Below are 22,029 nucleotides of genomic sequence, written 5' to 3'. Positions count from 1 at the left end.
AATCTGAACTAAACCCAATCAGCTGGAGGGGCTCAGCGGGTCATGTAGCAACAGTGGGATAGAAACAGTCCACTTACGATTGAAGAGGAGAGGATAAGAGCAGAAGAATGCAGTGGGGACCAAAAGAAAAAAAGGGGGTGGGAACTCGTTACCTGAAACAGGAAAATTCTCTTTTCATATCATTGAGCTGCAGATTGCACAGGCGGAATATCAAGTGTTCCTCCTCGAGATCACATTAGGCTTCATCTGGCAGTAGAGAAGGCCCAGAATAGAGAGGTCAGTGAGGAAATGGGGAGGGAGTTTAAGCAGCTGGGAACTCATGGTGGCCACAGTGGACAAAGCATAGATGTCCTGCAAAACCGTCACCAAGTTTACTTTGAATTCATTGATAGACGGGGAGCTCATAATCACTTCTCACCTCTCTATTTTCAGCACATCCTAATCTGCAAGCTCTATTTACATTTTGCCAGTGCTGTACAACAAAAATAATGACTGTCAAAGCCTCCACTTTGGGAATGCCTGGATAATGTAGAAGCGTTGAAGTCCACCGGTTTAGAGCTCCTGGCTAACCACACCCTTTTCAAATATGGAAGTCATTCAGAAACACCTAATTATCCAACTTGAAACGTACATCACAACCATAATCAACAGTTAACCTGCAAATTATTAATGATCCTTCTGTTATGTGCTGATCTCCAACATTAAATCTTTGATTCTTTGTTCTTAATGGACAGTATTAATTTCATTATTCAGATCTAATTTGACAGTTCTGTTATTAAAGTCAAATTTGCATAGTGAAATTGCCATAATTTAACTACTCTTCATATCTGCGAAAGAATTTTATACACTCTATGTCCTTTCCCAACATAATGTGCCTAAACACAAGACTGAGACCTGGTGTGCACTCATTTTATCTGGGAATTGCATGACTGAGCATCATTAAGCTTCGTCAGGTTGATTCCAGAGATGAGGGGGTTGGCCTATGGGGAGAGATTAAGTTGCCTGGGACTGTATTCACTAGAAATTAGAAGAATGTATTGTTTCTTATAGAAACATAAAATTATGAAAGGCATAGATAAAAAAGTTAGGCAAGTTGTTTACATTGGTAGGGGAGACTAGAACTAGGGGATATAGCCTCAAGATTCAGGGTAATAGATTTAGGACAGAGATGAAGAGGAACTGCTTTCCTCAAAGGTTGGTGAATCAAAGGAATTCACTGCCCGTCGAAGCATTAGAGCCGACCTCAGTAAATGTATTTAAGGTTGGATGGATTTTTTTTTACATTGTAGTGAAATTAAGAGATTATGGGGAAAAGGCAGGTAGGTGGCGAGGAACTCTTCATCATATCAGCCATGATCTCATTGAATGGTGAAGAAAGAAGGCTCAACTGGCCAGAAGGTCTACTCTTCTTCCTAGGTTCTTAAAAAAAACTAGTTTTAAAAGTGAGCTTCCACTATCTAGTTTGCTGGAAATGACATGAATATTTTAATATTGGACAGAGACAACTCCAGGCCTGCCTGCATGTCTAGTCTTCGTCAAAAAGCCTTACAATTTTCTCTACAAGAATATTTTACAGAAGTGTTCATCCCAATAAAAGCCAGTACCTTCAGAAAAGTCTTATGCTTACGTATTGCAAACATATTTGTGATGATGAGATTATTTTACAAAAATTAAATGCAGAAATACTTTTGAAATATAGCTCTGAAGGAGATCCAGTGGATTGGTTGAAAGAGGAGGTAAAAACCTCTTCAACTTGAATAGTTTTATAGCTATGCAATAAAATCTCCAGAATTTCCTCACAAGCTTTGTTTACTGAGTACACGTTAAATGCATGTATTTAACATGTCAATTTATTAATGGGCCATGAAGTTGTAATGTACAGATGTACCCCATTTTCCAATAATCCACTATTAAATAAAAACATCACAAACAATAAAGATGACCTCTTATACAATACACATCCTGCTTCTTTAATTGTCAATGGGCAAATCATCCATCTCTAGGTCACTTCAAGCAATATTTTACCCTCCACAGGATTTGGGTCAGTGCCGACAAAATCCCATCGAATGCTGCAGTGAACCTCCTCATTGGTTCTTGTCAGGACTCATTAATAGACAACCACAGACTGAAGATCAAATGCATGCTGTATGCGACAGCTGATCCGGTGTGGATTATTCACATAATTTAATGGCCATACGCAGCATGTGGTACAGCTGTCATGCATGAGAACAAGAATCTGTTTTAGAAAGCCAACCCAAATTAAAACATACATAAAATATTAATATTCAGGAACATGGCAACATTAAAACAGGGCTATGGGAAAGAAGGAACAGTCCATTTTGAGGATTTGCTTTGCAGTTATATCATTGTTCTAAAAAAAATAAATCACACAATGTAAGACAAAGGTCAGACACAAAGTGCATTCCAAAAGATGGTTAATTTCTTTATTTAAAAAAACTTCTATTGCACAACATTCTACAATCCATAGAACTCAGGTAAAACCAACAACTCAGCCCCTTGTCTACTTGGTATTAAAAATATACACATTTAAATCATAAAGCACAAAAATATTACTGAATCAAACTTTGCCAAGCATAATCCACGTTGAAATGCACTGTCCAAAATAGGAACTTTAGCCTGGCGTGTGCTTGGATTTCACTGGTCTGTCAAGTCAACAGACCAAATCCACCAACTATAGCCAGTAGTTCCAAAGGGAATAGCTGGAGTTTAGTTCATAAACAGAGGAAACTCTGGGATGTGTTGAGCATCTACTGGTCTCCTTATGGAATCAGACCAACCTTGCAAGGAACCAAATTAGAGAAGAAAATGTATTCTTCAAACTATTTTGTTTTAAATGATTGTTTTAAATTATTCCTTAGTGCTGTAATGTATTTTAATGCTTTTGTTTTAAAATCTAAGCATTTAATTTTTGAATCTTATTATCTTAAGACTACTATGAGTGGCTTGTTAATATAGGGATATGATTCGTATTCTTTTTCAATCTTTTTATTGGTTTTTGAGAAAATAATATCAAATACATAGATACCCATGATATAAAGTTCAGGTAAAAGTAAATTAAAATTACAGAGAGTAAACAAGATACGTATGATCCAAATAAAAAAGGAAAAGAAAACCTATCAGTAATGAAATTTCTAACCCCAACCTATTAACGGAGTGATTACAATCAAAACCAAGAATCAACTACTAATTTCAATACCAATAGTTCCAAAAAAAATGAAGTGAAGATGTTTAATAAAGCAAAAATAATTGATCTATAAATTTTGAAAATTATATGTTCTTGTTTAGTGCAGTTAAGTGCCTTGAAGTACAAGTAGCCCAGGGTTCAAATCTCAGAGGACTCTGGATTTTAACAAGATACATATTTAAAAGCAACAGAGAAAAATATTTGAAAGATTGGTGAACTTGAGGAACTGGCACAAAGCAAGCCTGGGGCAGATCAGCCTGGCTTCAGAGGCTCGGCGTCCTATATCTATGCTCAAATGCTTGTGTTCTTATCTAGGATGCCTTTCAAAACCTATCTGCGTCTGAGGCTTCACTATGCTTCCACAGACACCTCCTGGGTAAAAAAGGGCCAGCTTTTTTGACTCTCAGTATCAACTCAGGTTAAGCGTAGAACGAATAGGTCCAGAGGCAGCAAGCTAATTCCAGATCCCCTGCCTTCAGCCATGCAAATATACAACAGCCCCAGACACTGACATCCTTCAGTGACTGAAAAGCTTAACCAAATTGCAATGCCAAAATTCACCACAAAAAAATTGTGGAAACTCAGTTGTTGGTCATTTCAGTATAACCAAGCTTCATCACACACACATATATATGCATATTTGTTGACATTGTACAAATCAACAAATTTCCATCAATTCTGAATGAGTTATAAAATAACTTGCTTCTTCCAACTAAAAACCCAAGCATACTTACAACTTTTTGCTCTTAAATTTTACAGCATTAAGGTTTGTATTAACTACTGAAAGCCTTCAACATATATATTTTAGCTATCTTTTTCTAATTTGCATTAAAACAGCTTTCTTTGCAAGAGCATACTGAAGAAAGAACATGGCACACAAAAACTACCTTGCTTTAAACATTCAAAAACTTTTTTTTTAATATCTAGTGCAAACTTTCATGTTTCTATTTATTGTCACATGTACAGATGTGCACTGGAAAGTTCTATATGCTATCCAGTATATTTATTCATACACAAGTTCAGCAGAATAGAACACAGTATGGAGTTAACAGTGAGAGATCAGTTTGAACAGTGTAAAGGCAACACTATTTTACTAGTGTTGTGTTCGTACAGTTCAATTTTATCATTTGACTGGACATAAAAATCCAGACAAAACAGCATTTATCTACACTACAGGGCACACACATAAATAATACATAATTAATCAGTTACATGGGTGGTATGGTTCATATAGTAGTTCTAACAATGCTATTACAGCGCAGAGACCAGCGTTTAAATCTGGCACTGTGTGAGGATTTTGTACATTCACCGCATTTCTCTGTGGGTTTCCTCCAGTTGCTCCCACGTTCCAAAGACATATGGGGATAGTAGGTTAATTGGTCACATGGGTGTATTTGAGCATCGCAGGCTTGTGGGCCTCGAGGGCTTGTTGCTGTGCTATACCTCAATTTTTTTTTTTAATTAATTTTTTTTTTTAAAGTTACAAGATATTGTTCAGCAATCTTACAGCCTGCAGGAAGAAGCCATTTCCCAGCCTGGCAGTCAGGATTTTGATACACCAGTACTTCCTTCTTGATGGCCGATGGTCAAAGATACTACGTGCTGGATGGAAAGGTCCTCAATAATTCTTTTGAGCCTTATTCAATTAATGGTCCTGGCTGTCTTCTCAGCCATTATGATGATCCTCTGTTTATAACTTTGGGTCTGACGCTTTGCAACCACCATACCACACAATGATGCGGCTGGACAGGACACTCTGTATTGTACTCCAGTAAAATGTTGTCAAACTAGGGGCCGGTAGTTTTGCCCTCTTCAACCTCCTCAGAAAGTGAGAGCGCTCCTGCACCTTGCTTACCAATGAAGTGTTGTTGTGGGCCCAGGATAGTCATCCTTATTATGCATACTAAGGAACTTTTGTGTTCTCCACGACTGAATCACTGATGAGTAGTATTCGCTCTTCATCCTCCTGAAGTTTACAATCATCTCCTTTGTCTTGTCCATGTTGAGATTCAGGTTGTTTACACACTATTTTATGAGCACCACCCTACAAGCAGACTCATCATTGTTGCCAAAGAGGCCAACTACTGTTGTCTCATCTGCAAATTTAATGATTCTATTTGAACTGACTCTGGTGGACTGATAGTGCCAGGAAAAGAGATTTCACATTCTTCAATCCTCTTCCCAACAATCTCGGTGTGTCATGGCCTGGACTGCAGTTCCTGAATCTTGGGTGAAGCAGATCCCATACAATGGAGTGATGTATTCTGATAAGATACTCTCAATGGTGCATCTGTCACAGTTAAGAGGCACTGGGGATATGCTAAAATTGCAAAGGGGATGCAGAGACCAAGGCCCTGGAACTTGGGGATGATTTTTTTTGGGATTATGGTGCTGAAGTCAGAGTTCAAATTGATCAATAGTTGTGTAACATAGCCTCCTTGTTGTCCAGATGTTCTAAGACAGAGTGGAGGGCCAGGAAGATGGCATCTTGTGACAACCTGTAGCATCCGTTCGCAAATCGAACTGGGTCAAGGCTGGTAAGCAGGACAGAGTTAATGTGTGCATGAAAAGCCTCCCAAAGCACTTCTTTATGGTGGACATCAGAGCCACGAGGGAGTAATAATTAAGGCCCAGTATTACGGTTTCCTTTGACACCCAGACAATACTATTCTTGTTAAAGCAGATAAGAACCAGCCTGTTGCTGAAAGATGTTAAAGATGTCTGTGAATACTCTCTCCAGCTAGTCTGCACAGGTTCTCAGGACATTTTCAGGGACTCGGTCCAAGCACGTTGCTTCCAGCAGGTTCATTCTCAGGAGAGCAGATCTAATATCTACTGCACAGGGTCCATGGATGCAGGAGTGTACAAGGCCGTTTTGGTGGGAGCCACTGGCTCACTCACCCCCAGTCCAAAGCAAGCTCAGAATGCATTCAGCTCATCAGGAAAGGATGTGCTGTTGCTTGGTGTTCTGACTGCTTTGTAGCCTGCAATGGCATACATGCCCCATCACAGTTGTCAGGTATGAGCAAGATTTGCTGGAGATTTGAGCTTTGTTTGGCACGTCCTCTTGGCATCTCTAATGGTCTTGCAGAGGACATAAATGGTCACCTGACTTGAATAGTTCAGATCTGGACTTCAGCAGTTAGTGCACCTCTTGGTTTAGCCAAAGTTTTGGGTTGCGGAACATATAAATGGCATGCTGTCCACCATACTTTTGCTGGTTGGTCACTGAATCCTCCTATACGAGCCCATCTATTGACTCAAAGCACTCCCATTGGATGTTGCCTATTTCCCTGGACCATAGATTTACAGCGGTTATCATTGGGCCCTCTTTGCTTCAGCTTGCAAGCACGGAGGAAAAGCTCACCTGGTGATCTGATTTGCCAAACTATGGAGTACTGGGCACTCTTGATGGTGGTGTAGTAGTGGTCAAGGATGTGGAGGGCTCTGGCAGCACAGGAGATGTGCTGATAATAATTTGGTAGCAAACATTTGCCTGTGACAAGACGTAGACTGCTGTCGGTCAGGCGATGTAAATTCTTCTAGCAAGTCGCAAGGTCATCACTTCACAGCTTGATATTCCAGGCTCAGAACCACCATGACCAAGCACCAAGAGTTGTTGATTGGGAAGCACCCACTTGCCTGAGGACAATGTGCAATGTCCATCCAATGGATAGAGAAGCTCTCAAATTGTACAGCGCTGTCAGGAGATGAACACATGCAGAGGTCCCTCAGCTCTCTTTGAAAGGCAAGACATGCTTTAAAATAGTCAATCTTATTTTCGGAGGCTTGGACATTTGCTGGTAAAGTACTAAGGATAGGGACCTAAAACTACATCATTTCAGTCTCACCTGCAGTCCAGAACATCTTCCCCATTTCCTGGACTACTGGCTGCCTCTGGTCAGATTCTGGCGACGGTAAGCAGAGTCAGCGTTCCTGCAGGTAGGCCACCCTCCCCTCCACCATCTTTGTGTTAGGTTGTGGACTTGGTGCGATCCACAAGTTAGGTCTTGGGATGCACAACTCAGGTCTTGGCATTGTGGTCACAACGTCAATGGGGTCCATGGGTCTAGTCCCGACATCAGAGGTCCAAAGGTTGTGGCGTGGTGCATTAAGTTGTTGGGTTGGTTTAGTAATTTGCAGGTATGGAGAATGACAATTTAAATATTGTTGTGTGTCTAAATGTAGATTTTGATGTCATTTAAGAAATTTCCATATCTGTACATTTAAAATTCCTAGGTGTAATATTTTTCATAAATGGTGGAATACAATTAAGTTGATGACTTTTTTTGTCTGCTATATCCAATCCTTTCCAGCACAAATTCTGACAACAAAGTCCAATGTTCACTTCCAGAAATTCAGGTCAAATCAAAAATGGTGAATTTTTCCAACCAAAAACAAAATACATTTTGTGGCCAAAATAAAACATGGTATATAAAAAGTAAATTTGAGAAATCACAATTTTTAAAACAATTTGCACGGTTCAGGTTATAACTCATACAGAGCATGAAAAAAGAAGTACCTGTGCCTACAGTTGAACAGGAAAGTTGCAGATTGTAATGGAATATACAAAATACTTGTGTATTCCATCTATACCTCCATCTCCCTCACAGAATGCTTTTCCCTACAAAGGTCTTAAGCAACTGATAAGTACTTTACCAAACATCAACAAGGACAGAGCTGAAGCATTACTAATTTGCATCTGGGTACTGTTGTATGTTCTTTGGCTTGACTTCGCGGACGAAAGTTTATGGAGGGGTAATGTCCACGTCAGCTGCAGGCTCGTTTGTGGCTGACAAGTCCGATGTGGGACAGGCAGACACGGTTGCAACGGTTGCAAGGGAAAATTGGTTGGTTGGGGTTGGGTGTTGGGTTTTTCCTCCTTTGTCTTTTGACAGTGAGGTGGGCTCTGCGGTCTTCTTCAAAGGAGGTTGCTGCCCGCCGAACTGTGAGGCGCCAAGATGCACAGTTTGAGGCAATTCAGCCCACTGGCGGTGGTCAATGTGGCAGGCACCAAGAGCTTTCTTTAGGCAGTCCTTGTACCTCTTCTTTGGTGCACCTCTGTCTCGGTGGCCAGTGGAGAGCTCGCCATATAACACGGTCTTGGGAAGGCGATGGAGGACTGTTGTATGTAATTATACCATAACCACAGAACTAATGATTTTAATGTTTCCCAGATTCATCAAGTTAACCCCAGTTTTTGTATCGATCGAAAGGAATGAGCATTAGTTATTACCTGCAGTAGATTTAGTCATCCAATTATGGAGGTGGTAGTGGAAGATCTAATTCCTTCCTTATTTCTGGTTTCATCATTATTCTCCTCTACAACCTTAAAATCTGCATTATTTCAAGTTGAAGATGCAAGTACGCATCATCTCAATCATCTTGGAATTTGAGTATCCATAGAATCAAAGACCTGGATTATGCTTTATCTTTTTAAAAACAAGGTTATCAACACACAAATGGAATTATTCATTGTTTTTAAAATGTTAAGCCCCTTATGCTTAGAGGTGTCAACATGAAACTTAGTCAGTGGGGTGGGTTATTAAGTTTGCAAATGATATAAAGATTGGTGGATATGTGGACAGTGTAGAGGGTTATCAAAGAATACCACAGGATATGGATCATTTACAAACACAGGCAGAGACACTGAATATGGAGTTTAGTCTGGACAAGGGTGAGATGTTGCACTTTGGTAGGTCAAATGTAAGGGGAATGCAGGACATTTCAAGATATTGATGTGCAGAGGGATCTGGGGTTACATGTCTACAGTTCATCAAAAGTGGCCATGCAAGTCGAGAGGTTGGCAAAAAAAGTCACATGGTATGCTTGACTTCATTGGGTGTTATTGAGTTCAAAATAAGGAGCTATATGAAATTTTGGTTCGGCTGGACTTGGAATACAGTGGGCAATTCTGATCACCCCATTAAAGGAAGGATATGGAAGGTTTGGAAAGTGGACTGAAAAGGTTTGTCAGGATGTTGCCTGGTTTAGAGGGTACAAGTTATGGGGATGGTTTGGCAAAGTTGGACTATTTTCTCTGGAGTGTACAAGGTCAAGATGCAACCTGATGGGGATGCAAAAAGTCATGAGAGGTGTTGATGGGGTCAGGGGTCTCCAAAGCGGTCGATCTTGACTCCTCGGGGGCCGATGGGACTATCGAAGGGGTCAATAAATACCGGGGTGGGAGGGTTTGATTGAGCTTTTTCTGTGGAAAGCAAGTGCAAATCAAAGGAAAATATGGCAGTGGTGACCAACCTCTCGCAAGAGCGGGCCTCAATAGCCACCATGTTATATTTGGCTTCAGCCTTAGAACCGTTGAGAGTGAACGGGAGGATGGACTGAGCATAGAAGATGTATGTGTTCTTTGTATCTTTGGTAGCCATCACCATCCCAGCACCACCACCACCCTCGCCACTCTTTGTCCAGCACCAGGATTCCATGCCTGGGGGTCAATGAGGGATCAAGTATTCCACAAGGGGGTCGATTGTCTAAAAGGTTTGGGGACCCCCTGGATTGGGTGAACAGTCAGAATCTTTACCCCCAGGGCAAAACCATCACGAACCAGAGGACACAGGTTTTAATATGGATTTTTTGGCTTCTAAATTTCATTCATTTCCAATTTACACCTCTACTAAATGTACTGTTTGTTGTTCACAAACCTTCATCAAGCTTCCCAAAAGAGCTCACATTCTCCACCCACCTCTTTTTTTGAACTACCCATCCTTGCTTCCTTCCCCTCACTTTCAAGGTTTCCTTTTATTGTCACATAATAATATATAACGTAATAGACATGATATACTTCAACTTTTGCCTGCCATAAGGCAAAGAGTCATTACGGGCATCACATGGCGCACCTAACAATGAGAAGGAGAAGCTAAAGAGATCCCCTTCAGATGCAAAAAAAAATGAAGATACATACTAGATGTGTAAACAGATTAGCTCAGGGTGGAAATGCAGAGGAGACTCAATGGGCCAAATGGCCTACTTCTGTTCCTTTATCTTATAAACCAACATTTCGGGCTTGAGCCCTTCCTACTTTGATGACGTTGGTTATGTATCTTTATTTCTGCTGTATAAAGGACACTGACTGGCCGAGTTTCTCCAGCATTGTGTTTTTACTACATCGAGTGTCAGTCGATTTACTTTCTTTGCAACTTTAACTTTCTCTCATTTGAATGCAAGGGCACTGACCTAACAGGTTAATTTTATTTCTCTTCCTGCAGATGCTGTCCGACTCAAATACTTCCACACTTTGTGTTTTATTTCAAAAACTTTTCGAACACCACCTTCCAATTAACCCAGCATCCATGAGTTTTTAGAGAGTTCCAAATTTCAAAAACTGCCTTTTAACCTCAATCATAAATAACCCAAGTCCATATTTAAGGCAATGTCTTGTTCTTTGAGTACCCCTCCAAACAAAATTAAAATATTTGATTGGTACACAGAGAAGAATTATCAGTTTTAAAACCCCCAAATCATGCTTCAATATCTAACTACAGAAGAATTTATGCTTTCACATTCAAATACTCACTGATCCATTAAAGGCAAAATTCTGCACCATGGAGGATTGTGTTTATTAATTCAAATGAGCCCTGGTTTTAAATTGTACTAAAAATTATATCAAGTTGATATTAAGCTATATAAAAAAAAACCACAACCAAATTTTGGAACAGAGAAAATCATTTACAGCCTGTTTTTTTTTTAAATATTCTGATGAGGAAAGCTCATTGCATTAGCAATGTTTTATCAATAAAACTTAATTTATAGTCACAGTTTCATAGAAATACGAAACAGGCCCTTCAGCCTAACTAGTCCATGTTGGATGCAGAATGGTGATTGTTTCATTAAGCAAATTTGCTCTGTCTGCTACAATAACAGGGACCTGCCAGTTGCCAAACATTCCCACACTGACAACCTATCATGGCCTTGTACACTAGCAAATTGAGGCTACCAACCAATTGGAAGAACACCACCAATATTCCATTTGGGCCCTCTTCAGTTGGATGGCATTAACATCAACCAGCTTTTGTTAATACCCTCCCCCAAGTTTCTCTTTCCAAATCCCTCTATTTCTCCAGCTCCCCACCCCTTACTCTCTCCATTCACAGCTACTCCTTCAAGCTTTTTTTCTTTTCCATCCTCTCACCCATACCCACCTATGACCTCTTACCCATCAGCCTATGCTCCTCCCCCTGCCTCTCCCTCCCTCCTCTCCCCATCTTTTTATTGAGGCACTTGCCCTTCTTTCTGCTTGAAGGACTCAGGTCCAAACTATTAGCTAGCCTTTATTTCCTATGGATGCTGCATGACCGAGCTGAGTTTCTCCAGCACGTTTGTGTATTATTCAGGTTGGCCAATGTATCTCCCCGAACTACTCCCATGTGCTTGAATCTGGTCCATACCCTTCTAAACCTGTCCTATCCCTGTACCCATCTAAATGTCTTCCAAGTGTCATCATTCAACCCATATTTACCATTTTCTTTGCAGAGCAACAAAGGGATTTAGGAGTTGTGGTAAATAGTACCCTCAAGGCTGATACTCAGGTAGATGGTGTGGTGAAGAAGGCATTTGGAATGTTGGCCTTCATAAATCGGAGTATTGAATTCAAGAGTAGGGAGGTTATGATGAAATTGTACAAATTGGTGAGGCCAAATGTGGAGTACTGTGTACAGTTTTGGTCACCAAATTATAGGAAAGATATAAACAAAATAGAGAGAGTGCAGAGAAGGTTCACGAGAATGTTGACAGGATTTCAAGATTTGAGTTACAGGGAAAGGTTGTGTAGACTGGGGCTTTTTTCTCTGGAGCGTAGAAGATTGAGGGGGGACTTGATAGAGGTGTTTAAGATTTTAAAAAGGACAGACAGAGTAAATGTGGATAGGCTTTTTCAATTAAGAGTGGGGGAGATTCAAACTAGAGGGCATAGTTTAAGATTGAAGGGGGAAATTATAAGGGGAACATGAGGGGAAATTTCTTTATGCAAAGGATGGTAGGGATGTGGAATGAGCTTCCGGCAGATGTGGTTGAGGCAGGATCATTGGTTACATTTAAGGAAAGACTGGATAGTTACATGGAGAGGAAAGGACTGGAGGGGTATGGACCGGGTGCTGGTCAGTGGGACTAGGAGGGTGGGGGTTTTTTTACGGCATGGACTAGTAGGGCCGAACTGGCCTGTTCTATGCTGTAAGTGGTTATATGTTCCACACAACTACCACCCTCTATCTTAAAAAGGTGCCTCTCTGGTCATTTTCAATAATTCTCTCCCTCTCACCCCTCATTTTAAATTTTAAACCTGTAGTTTTCGACTCCCCTATCCTGGGCAAAAAAAAACTGACTGATCACTAAACCCCTCATGATCTTATAAATCTCCAAGTTCAAAGCGGGAAAGTTTCAGCCTATCGAACCTCTCCTCATAACTTAAGCCCACCAGTCCCGGCAACATACTCGTTTATTTTTTTTCTGCACCTTTTCCAACTTGACGATTTATTTCCTATTGCTGGGACTTGGTATATTCCAATAGTTCAACACCAAAAATGGATTGCATTATGTAATACCAAGGTACAGTGGAACAAGCCAGGTTTGATCTGCAATAAATTGGTTCTTATCTAGGTTATTATTAGGTCCAAAGGCATCCCTCTATACCTCTAAGCTTGGAGGAAATAAAAGTTTCTAAATAGCGACCACTCCTTATGGCTAACCAGTGACCCCTGCTGGGAATTCACATGCAGAAAATGGAATTGCAAAATGATTTTTCTTCCCAAAAAAAAGTTGATGCTTAATTGTATTTTAAAAATGGTGAAATTTAATTCAAATTTTAAATACAAAATACCCACTCTATATTATATTCATTTTATTTTAAAAGCCAAAAGCTTTAAAGATGCTTAATACAGTATAGTGCAGGGAGAGTGGGACAAAAGATATCTACTTACAGGAACAAAACAACAACCCTGTTAAATTTAAAATTCCTTATGGGAACACTAAGCCACACCATCCCAGAAGAGAATAATTTAGTCAAGCTATATTGTTTTCTTATGACCTAAATGGAATCCAGTTTGAATAATGCTACTTCATCCCATCCCTATTGTCTGTTCAATCTTACCTCCAGCTGCAAGTTTGATTTGATTTCCCATTTTTTATTTCTTCTCCTTCCCCCACACTTTGCATTTTTACGCAATTACAATGTAATGATGCATTGCACAGACTCGGCAGAGTTTAAATAACCGTTTCTGCTCTTCTACTGCTGTTTTCAAAAGCAAATGCAGCATTTTCCCCAAAGCACAAGGCTCTGGGTGCCTTTTATTTACTCTGATTTTTCTCCTGAAAAATAAAATTCCCACCTCCCTGTGACCAGCTACCAATCATGTTCATAAATCTCTCATGTTTGTAAATGAAGATAAAGGCATGACAAACAGATCACAATTTCAAGAGTTGCAATATTCGCAACAAGCAGATAGTTATTCGAAAGAATTTCCCCCTCTCTCATGTCTTATAATTTTACCCCTCTCTGAAATAATTTGATACTTTTCATTTTCACACCATGGTGAAGAGCACCTTATCATTTTAGCCATAACAACAACTGGGGCTATTTATCAAAACTAACATATTGCAGCAAGTTCTTTTTGGACTCTGGGTCATTCGCCTATCAAAAAGTGCAAAATTTCCAATGCCACGAAAGAAAACATTGGTATATATTTTAAATTACACAAAAATCTATTATATTTGGCAATATTATTCAGTTTTACAATTTTGTAGAAATATATACATCACAATAAAAGGCATTTATAGTAAGTGATTCAGTGCTAAACTGGTGTAAATCAGTTTTACATTATAGAAAATGAATTTTTAAAAAATTCTTATTATGATTTTTCCATTTATTTACAAGGTTTTTAATTTTCTCTTTCCAAAAAAAAATAAAGATGCTTCTCAATGCTGTTCCACCCCCAAAAAATCTCAAGTCCACAAATTAAAAAACTTTCCAAAACTGTTCATGGTTTTAAAAAAAAATTGAAGCACCTATCTTTTCATTGGGGCTAAGCTGGTTTCCAACACAATATTGTTAAGATTAATGTAAAATTACCAGTAATTCACACCACACCTTTACACTGGTTTCATCAATTACAGGTAAACTGCATGAGATAGCTACAGTTTGGCAGAAATTCCCAGTCACTGCATCCAATTTAAGCCTTTCATATCAGCTCAATTTGTGCTATTTTTACATTTTCCAATTAGAATTAATGATTTGGACATTTATAACATGAAAAAATGTAGTGATTTTTACAAATGCTTGCATTGTATTCATCACACTCTTACAAATCTGCTCTACAAAATATTTTTTTTAAGCAAACTTCACCTTCAATCGCTTGTTTGCATGTCATATTCCAATTGACAAAGCTCAACATCTACTTTATTTTTGAATTGGAAACGGCACAATGCATTAGTAAATGACTGCAAAAAGATTAATTAGTGGCCTTCCCATCACTTAGTTTGCAATATAGACACATTTGCTCCAAATTCACGATTATTACACAGCTTCACTTTAATGTAGCATTACACAAGAGATTTTTATTTTGCATATTTGGAAGTTCACTACATAATTATAAATATACCAAAGTCTTCAAAACAATTGTGATTAGTTACAATTTTAAGCATAAAGAACTAAAGGGAATAATAGCTCGCACAAATGTGATCACATTATATTCTTCAAATGAATCAAAATTCAAACCTGATGCAGAAGTGCAATTACTCAAATTTATGTTTTGTATTTCAAGCTATTCATGCCTTATTTATAGTAGGTTAAGCCACACATTTTTAGTGAATAATTAGCACTATTTCATACTTTTAAGTATAAATGATGAGCCAAGTTGTAGAAATGCAAACTGCATAATACTTTCGATTTGGTGTCACAAAGTAATATCTGTAAGATAAAAGATATCACTGAGTGGTATCATCATGGTCAGAGTTGCATTTTATGTAGAAAAGGAGGCTTCATTCAGCCTCATTTAGACTGGCCTCCAGTAGCTACCATGCAGCACAAGTTTAACCATTGTGCTGCTAGGAAAACTTTAAGTAATGTCCACAATATTAAATCTAACTAGAACAAGGGCCATACCACACAGAACAGGCCCTCAAGCTTTCCGAGTTCAGTACGATCTCGAACATCATACCCAAAACATGACTGGCATCTAAATCATTGGGCAAACCATTTACAGATGTTAATATTATTTGCAACAAAGCTATTTATTCCCCCACAGGTTCACTTAACTGCGTCATGCGAGTCAAGCAACTTCCAGGTTCAATCGCAGGTTTAGGCACAGTTAGCAAAACTCAGACAGCTAATCAATAAGAACACTTAAAAACAGCTGTTGTACTCAGTTAAGAGGAAAAACAAACTTGAATGAAAGTGTGTGGACACCGAGGCCTGGGTGCAACCACACTTCCACACTAGCCCTTCAGTCAAATAAACTGCAAAATTGCAACAAGAGCAATATATTCTGACATTGAAATACTAGAGAGCGAACAGTTGCAGAGAGAGAATTCTTGAGAGAATGATTGTAATAGAAAAGCTATTCCACTATTTTTATATATCTACACAAAACAGTCCAATGCAAAGACCAATATTTACCAATTCACTCCCTTGAAATAGGTCATTTACATCCATCAACAGAAAATATCTTTCATAATATTGCAAGAAATTTGGTACATATAAAAAACAACCCTTTGTGCAAATTTCAATGCAATAAAAAGGAATGTTTTTTCTTCAGCTTTTCACAACGCTCTGAGAAATTTTTAAAAAGTGAAGCAAATGAGGTCCTTTGCTGTTTTCCACCTGCTGAAAAGAAAGCTTCCCAAAACGAGGATGAATCGCAAACATAACACAACAGAAAATTCACATTTTGTTTTAGTCTAAAACTCTTGCATTTGATACGATTTGTGTATTTGACCTGATGAAGCAATTAACTATATTTCCAAAGAGTAAGGGGGGGGGGGGTTCAACCAGAGAATTTTTGCAGGATTTTTCTGTATGGAAACTATGAATAACTACACAAAATAATTGAGGTTATGTTATCTCCAAATCTCATTCATCTGCCTGCATTCATTGAATAAAAAAATCTCCTTCTCTGTCCCTGTCTCACTTGCACAGATACACAATTGTCCATTGGATAAATTAATAAAAGCCTTCAAAAATCGATTAGGATTCTCTGGTCATAGATGCAAAGAGAGTTTTTTTTTCTCTCTCTGGTGCTTCCTGGTCGTTTGAAAGACGCTAGAGGCAGGCCTGATAAGCTACTGTGGGAGACTGACAGGAAAGGAATCAGATGCTGAGTACAAACGAAAATCAGCGTCACTTTGGGTCAGTTGCACTGATGCAATGTGTCAGCATCATTATGGGATTAAACTTGCTACTTTTTTTAAATTTAAGTGTCAACTTCCTGCATGATACAGCAAATATGAAATTATCTTTGTGTTCAGCTTGAAGTTGTCTATCATAATCCCCCTTTTTTTTCCAGGAAGCAAACCCTTGTTTAAAAAAAATAGTTGTCCAGTGTGATCTGCCAAGTTAGCAATTCTGCCAGAAATCTTTTTTCAAGCTGGAGCCTCAGGTGGCAAATATCCAAGTGGCGAAGTCTCTACCTTCACGGGACGTCGAGTCGATTGCACACTGTCAAGATAGCAGTGGCAGAGTCCTTTGGCGGAGCTTCACACGACAGACTCCGCGACACGCAATTAAATCTCAAATAAAGTGTCGATTGACGGCATGAAGCAGAACAACCCGATTGCCCTTCCTCGCTCGTTCCTTCCTTCTGAGTCAATGTTATGCCTAATATTTTTTAAAGTCGGGGCAACGTACAAGTACCAACTTGTGAATTGTACGGCTCGAATCGTGTTGTTTCACCTCAAGATTCCAACTCAATCCCCCCCCCCCCCCCCCCAGGAAACTAACAAAAGACTAGAAAAAGAGGTGGAGAACATCTTTTTTTAAATAAAAGCTTAGTAGCGAAGATCTTTCGGATGAAACTGTACAGCAGAACAAGTCACAGTGTAGTCTTAAATAATTACATTTCGGGATTGGGGGGCGGGGGAGGCGCAGGAATAAGGAAAATTATTGCATTCATTTTAACAAGTCAACAGACCCTCGGGTCATCTCAGGGCTTACCCAATTTTGGCTCAGTTCCCTGATGTCTGTGGGAATCAGATGAAAAAATAAATCAAGGGTATCTCTCTCCCTCTCTGAAAATGCATGCATTTCCCATGGAAAGACGTCAAGCTGCTCGCTTCGCGAATCGCATCAAACCCCACCGTGCAACTAAAAGCCACGGTCAGCCCCTCTTATTGCTGGCATCACCACTGGGCATTTCTCCTTTTCCTTTCATCCTTGGAACAGAGACGCCTTGCTCGTTCTTGTTGAAGAGGAGGGGCAATTTTTAAACCCCCAAACCCCGACCCTGAGTCGGGACTCCGTCCAAAATGTAATGATCGTCAGCAACGGTACTTGCTCCTGTTCAGGATTTAATTCCTCGGTTGGTATTTTCCCCTCCAGTCAAGAACATTCCTGACAGGCAACTCGCGGCGTTATCCCTTCTGACAGCTCAATACAATTAAAACCGCGGCCAGTCTTTGCGAAAGAAAAGGTCTGATATTTCTGCCTCAAATCGGAAATCCAAACCGACAAGATGACCTTCTCTGTTCGGTAACGCACACCTTTGCCCTGGGACCAGAGTCGCTTGCATGGCCTCTCCCCCCCTTCCCTCTCCGACCCCTAAATAAGCACCCACCCTCCGCCCCCCAAAGAAACACTTCCCACGATTTAAAAACAATCGGCATAAACAAAGGCTATAAATACATTCTTTTGTGGAATGAGGCAGCGGACGGCTTCATCTACATTTTCCTTTTGAACGGAGCCAAGAACTGTAACGCTATCTCACACGAGCCAACTATTCCAATGTCCGGGGCTGAAGTAGCATTTGTTTTCGGGTGAGTTGGAAAAACATTGTTGCAGGGAGGAGAGAAGGCAATTCGAACGGAAGTGTCACTGGACCGAATCCATTTTTGGGGTGAAGATTGGACATTTTTTCCTCCCTGAAATCACACTCACCTACTTGAAGAACATTCTCCACGTCGCCGCTCTCCAGCAGTTTAATACCTCTCCTGAACGGGAGCCGGTTCTCGTCGTCCCCGGGCACGGCTGCACCTCCTGCCGCGGTGGCTGCCGTCTCCTCGGGAGAGGAGTAGTTAAAGGACGAGTACATGCAGATCTCCCTCTCGTTCCTCGGGAAAGACCAGTAAACAATTCGCCTCTGGACGGGCTCGGGGATGCGGGAGAAACGTTCCTCCACTTGCTGGAAGGGCCACTTCTCCGCCACCATTTTAGCGCTGGCATCCAGGAGAGACTCCGGGTTGTGGACTCTCCCGGTCAGTGCAGCTTTCTGGGACGATCTGGCAGCTGGGAAGGGCCTGGAACAGAGACGCTTTGCGGTCGGCTGAGCTCTCTCCTCCGCCATGCTGTTCCACAGGGTGAAGAGAAAAGTATCCACCACGCACCGCTACAATGTTGCTTTTTTTTCACACGGCATTCGAAACCACCACACACAGCCACTCAATGCCGTGCAACCTAACCCACTTCGCGTCCGCCCTTCCTTCTTTCTCATTGGTTACAGCTGACTGCCCCGACGGCGTCCCCCTGTCCTATTAGACAAACGGGATGTCAGTCACGAAGAATGTTGGTCAAGCACGTTCGACCGGCCTTGCGTTCGGCGCTGCCCCCACCAACGGAGTCTGGGAACCGATTGGCCCGGTTTGATGTCAATCAATCAGGCGTCACAATCATGGATTTTTTTTGCGGCACTGGGTCGCGGCCTTTTATGCCATAGAAGGAGCGCGTGGCTGAATACGGAGCGGAATGTCACGCGGGGCGAGGTCGCGCCGCACAAGGAGCGGGCGAGGGGAGAGCCTCTGGCTGCAGCCCAGTGAGGAATTCGCGACGGCACAGGGCCGGGGGAAACCCTGGCTTCTGCAGGGTATTAGTGCACACCTGCCCCTGACGCCGGGATAACTTGAGATGGAATTGCGCTAATTATTGGCAATGAAGTACACACACGTGTGTCTTTTCTAAAATAAGTATTTAAAGGCGAATTAAGTTCACATTTACTAAAAAGGAGTTAGATGGAGGCGTAGCTTAATTCCTAACAGTATCATTTCTCCATATTTCAACCAATATCCCGCTCCTAAATTTGTAAAATCAAGTTATATAAAAAACCCCCACGCAGTTGTGTTTGAATTGTGGAACTGAGTCCCAGTTTGGCCCTCACCAGTTTGTCCAACACTGATATCTATTGGGCATCACCACTGTTCTATGTTTCCACACTCTCGTCTCAAGCAGGAAGCGAGAGGCTTGATCAAATAACCATTGAGGGAGAACTGCCCTCTCGATTGACTTGTCTATTTGAAAGCATTTCCAGTCTGATCTTCCAGTTAAAAAAGAAAATCCTAGCGCACTGTTCAAACAAGGGGAGGTGAGTTATCCTTTCATCCTTGCCACGAGTTGTCCCTCCACTAAAACGGGTGGAGCATGAAGTTACCTGCTGCATTTTCCACCGCAGATCCAATTCAAAATAAATCGAATTTGGACTTCCAAAGAGGACGTGTGTTTCAAAACGATCTCCTCTCCTTCTTCCGTGAATTTAGGTCCTGCTCAACCTTACTTTTTGAATCTTTAAACCACAATTACAGAAATTATTCATGTGGTATATATCATCCCATTCCCACTTCACATTCCACCCCCCCCCCACCCCAAAAAAGAAAGAAAAATTGGAGAATGCCAAGAAAATAAAACATTTGTACAATAAAATCTATTGGAGATCACCAAGAAGTGAGGTCTTCAGGGAGCCTATTAAACATGCAAAGCAAAATTTTGTGAATATGAGCACCATATTTTCCAAAAAAAAACAAGGTATTGGTCTTGCAGATTATAAGTAATATTTTCCAATCGTATACAACGGCGAAGTTCTGCATGCTATCTTTCTATACCTAAATGTATTTCTGACTTCCATGATATTGCTATACATTTCCTAAAAACTGCTAAAGCAACGAACACAAATTCAATCGGATAGATATTTAATTTTAATTTTGGCCTTATGGCCTTAATATTACTCAATAAAAATAACATTGAATCCTGTGGGAATTTGATCCCTGTCATTCGTTCCAAATAAATTATCTCCCCCCTAACCAAAATTGTCTAACTTTAAAGTTCCAATCTCAGATTTACACCTAAAATATAAAACTGATATTGCAGGATTTAATCTTTTTTTGTGGAGTCAAATATAATCGATGTCAAAAATTATATTGGACCACCCTATAGCTTACATTTATAATGTGAGTCATACTATTTTTACATAACTCTATCCAGTCCTTTTCATTTATTTGTGTGTGTAAGTCTACTTCCCATCTTAATCTTGATTTATGCACCCCAACCTTTGGGGATTTAGTTTGAAGTAAATTATGCATTACTGAAATAAATTTATTTATAGTAATATTACAAAGCAGTTATTTTAAGTCACTTTGTTGAGGTAACATCAAAATAGAACTATTTTACCAGATTAAAAAGCTTTAACTTGATAATAACAAAATAAAGTATAGTTAGATACATTAAATTTTTCCCTCATTCATTCAAATGTTATAAATTTCCCATCCTCAAAACAATTTTCAATCTTCTTAATACCCATCCATCTCCAAATCCTCAAAAATTGGTTATCTTTTGAAAAAGGAATAAGCTTATTTTGACATTTTCATAGATATTCAACCTTTCATGCCAATTTTATTATCAATATTATTCCACAACTCAATCAAATGTTTCAAAATAGGTGATTCCCTACTTGCAAGTAACAATTTAGAATTCCATATATAAATAAAATCCTAGGGATTCATATCCCCTATCACACTAAATTCTATAAAAAACAATATGGAATATTATCTAAGCTAAACTTTACGTCTTCCTCATTTAAGAGTTATTATAAAGCAGCTCAATTGAGATTTATAAATGCAAAGCCCCTAATTCAAGTCAATTTTTTCAAAGAAATGCATAAAAATGTATTTAAATCCTTAAAATTTTTTGAAAGAAATGGAATAGGGATTGATCTAAAAAGATATGAATTCTAGGAAAAACATTAATTTTAACACAATTTACTCTGCCAACTAAAGTAATAGGTAAATTATTCCACTTCTTTAAACCTGCAACAATTCTATCAAGTAAAGATAGATCATTCAATTTATATAATTTTTTTTCAAATCATTATCAATTCTAATACCTAAATACTTAATATCTACATCTGGCCACCTGAATTTAGTAACCATTTTACAATTTATATAATCACCAACAGCTCAGGGATTAATCTCACTTATTTTTCCCAATTAACTTTAAATCCAGAAACTTTTCCATATTATTTGAATCTACTCTGTATTTGGGTCAAAGATTTTATAGGGTTAGTTAAATAAACCAAACCAAACAAATGAATTTTATATTCTTCTTGATTCACATGAATTCCTTTAATCTTAGAATCTTGTCTAAGAAATTCAGCTAAAGGTTCAATTGCTAAAATAAGCAAAGCCAGAGACAAAGGACAGTCTTGTCGACTTGATCTAGTTAATGGAAAAGAGGCAGATATTTATCCATTAGTAATGACTTTTGCTAAAGGATTTTTAAATAAAACTTTAACCCAATTTAGAAATGTAGAACCAATACTAAGCTTCTCCAATACTTTAAACAAAAAAATTCAATCTAATCTATCAAAAATTTTATTGCTATGCTACAATCCTCTCTTTTTTGA

The 22,029-nt window shown here is 39.5% G+C and overlaps 1 protein-coding gene across 1 annotated transcript in view; it reads right to left on the bottom strand.

Moving 5' to 3' along the window:
• Positions 1-18,884, bottom strand: part of zswim5 (zinc finger, SWIM-type containing 5) — a 335,357-nt gene extending 316,473 nt beyond the window's left edge. Inside the window, exon 1 of the mRNA XM_069938867.1 lies at positions 18,303-18,884. Coding sequence (XP_069794968.1) covers positions 18,303-18,708 — 406 coding nt within the window. The 5' untranslated portion in view covers positions 18,709-18,884. The remainder of the gene's footprint in view (positions 1-18,302) is intronic.
• Between the last annotated feature and the right edge of the window lie 3,145 nt (positions 18,885-22,029).

Source organism: Narcine bancroftii, chromosome 5 (genome assembly GCF_036971445.1).
Source record: "Narcine bancroftii isolate sNarBan1 chromosome 5, sNarBan1.hap1, whole genome shotgun sequence".
NCBI classification, from domain to species: domain Eukaryota; kingdom Metazoa; phylum Chordata; class Chondrichthyes; order Torpediniformes; family Narcinidae; genus Narcine; species Narcine bancroftii.
This window is presented reverse-complemented; position numbering and strand designations above follow the sequence as displayed.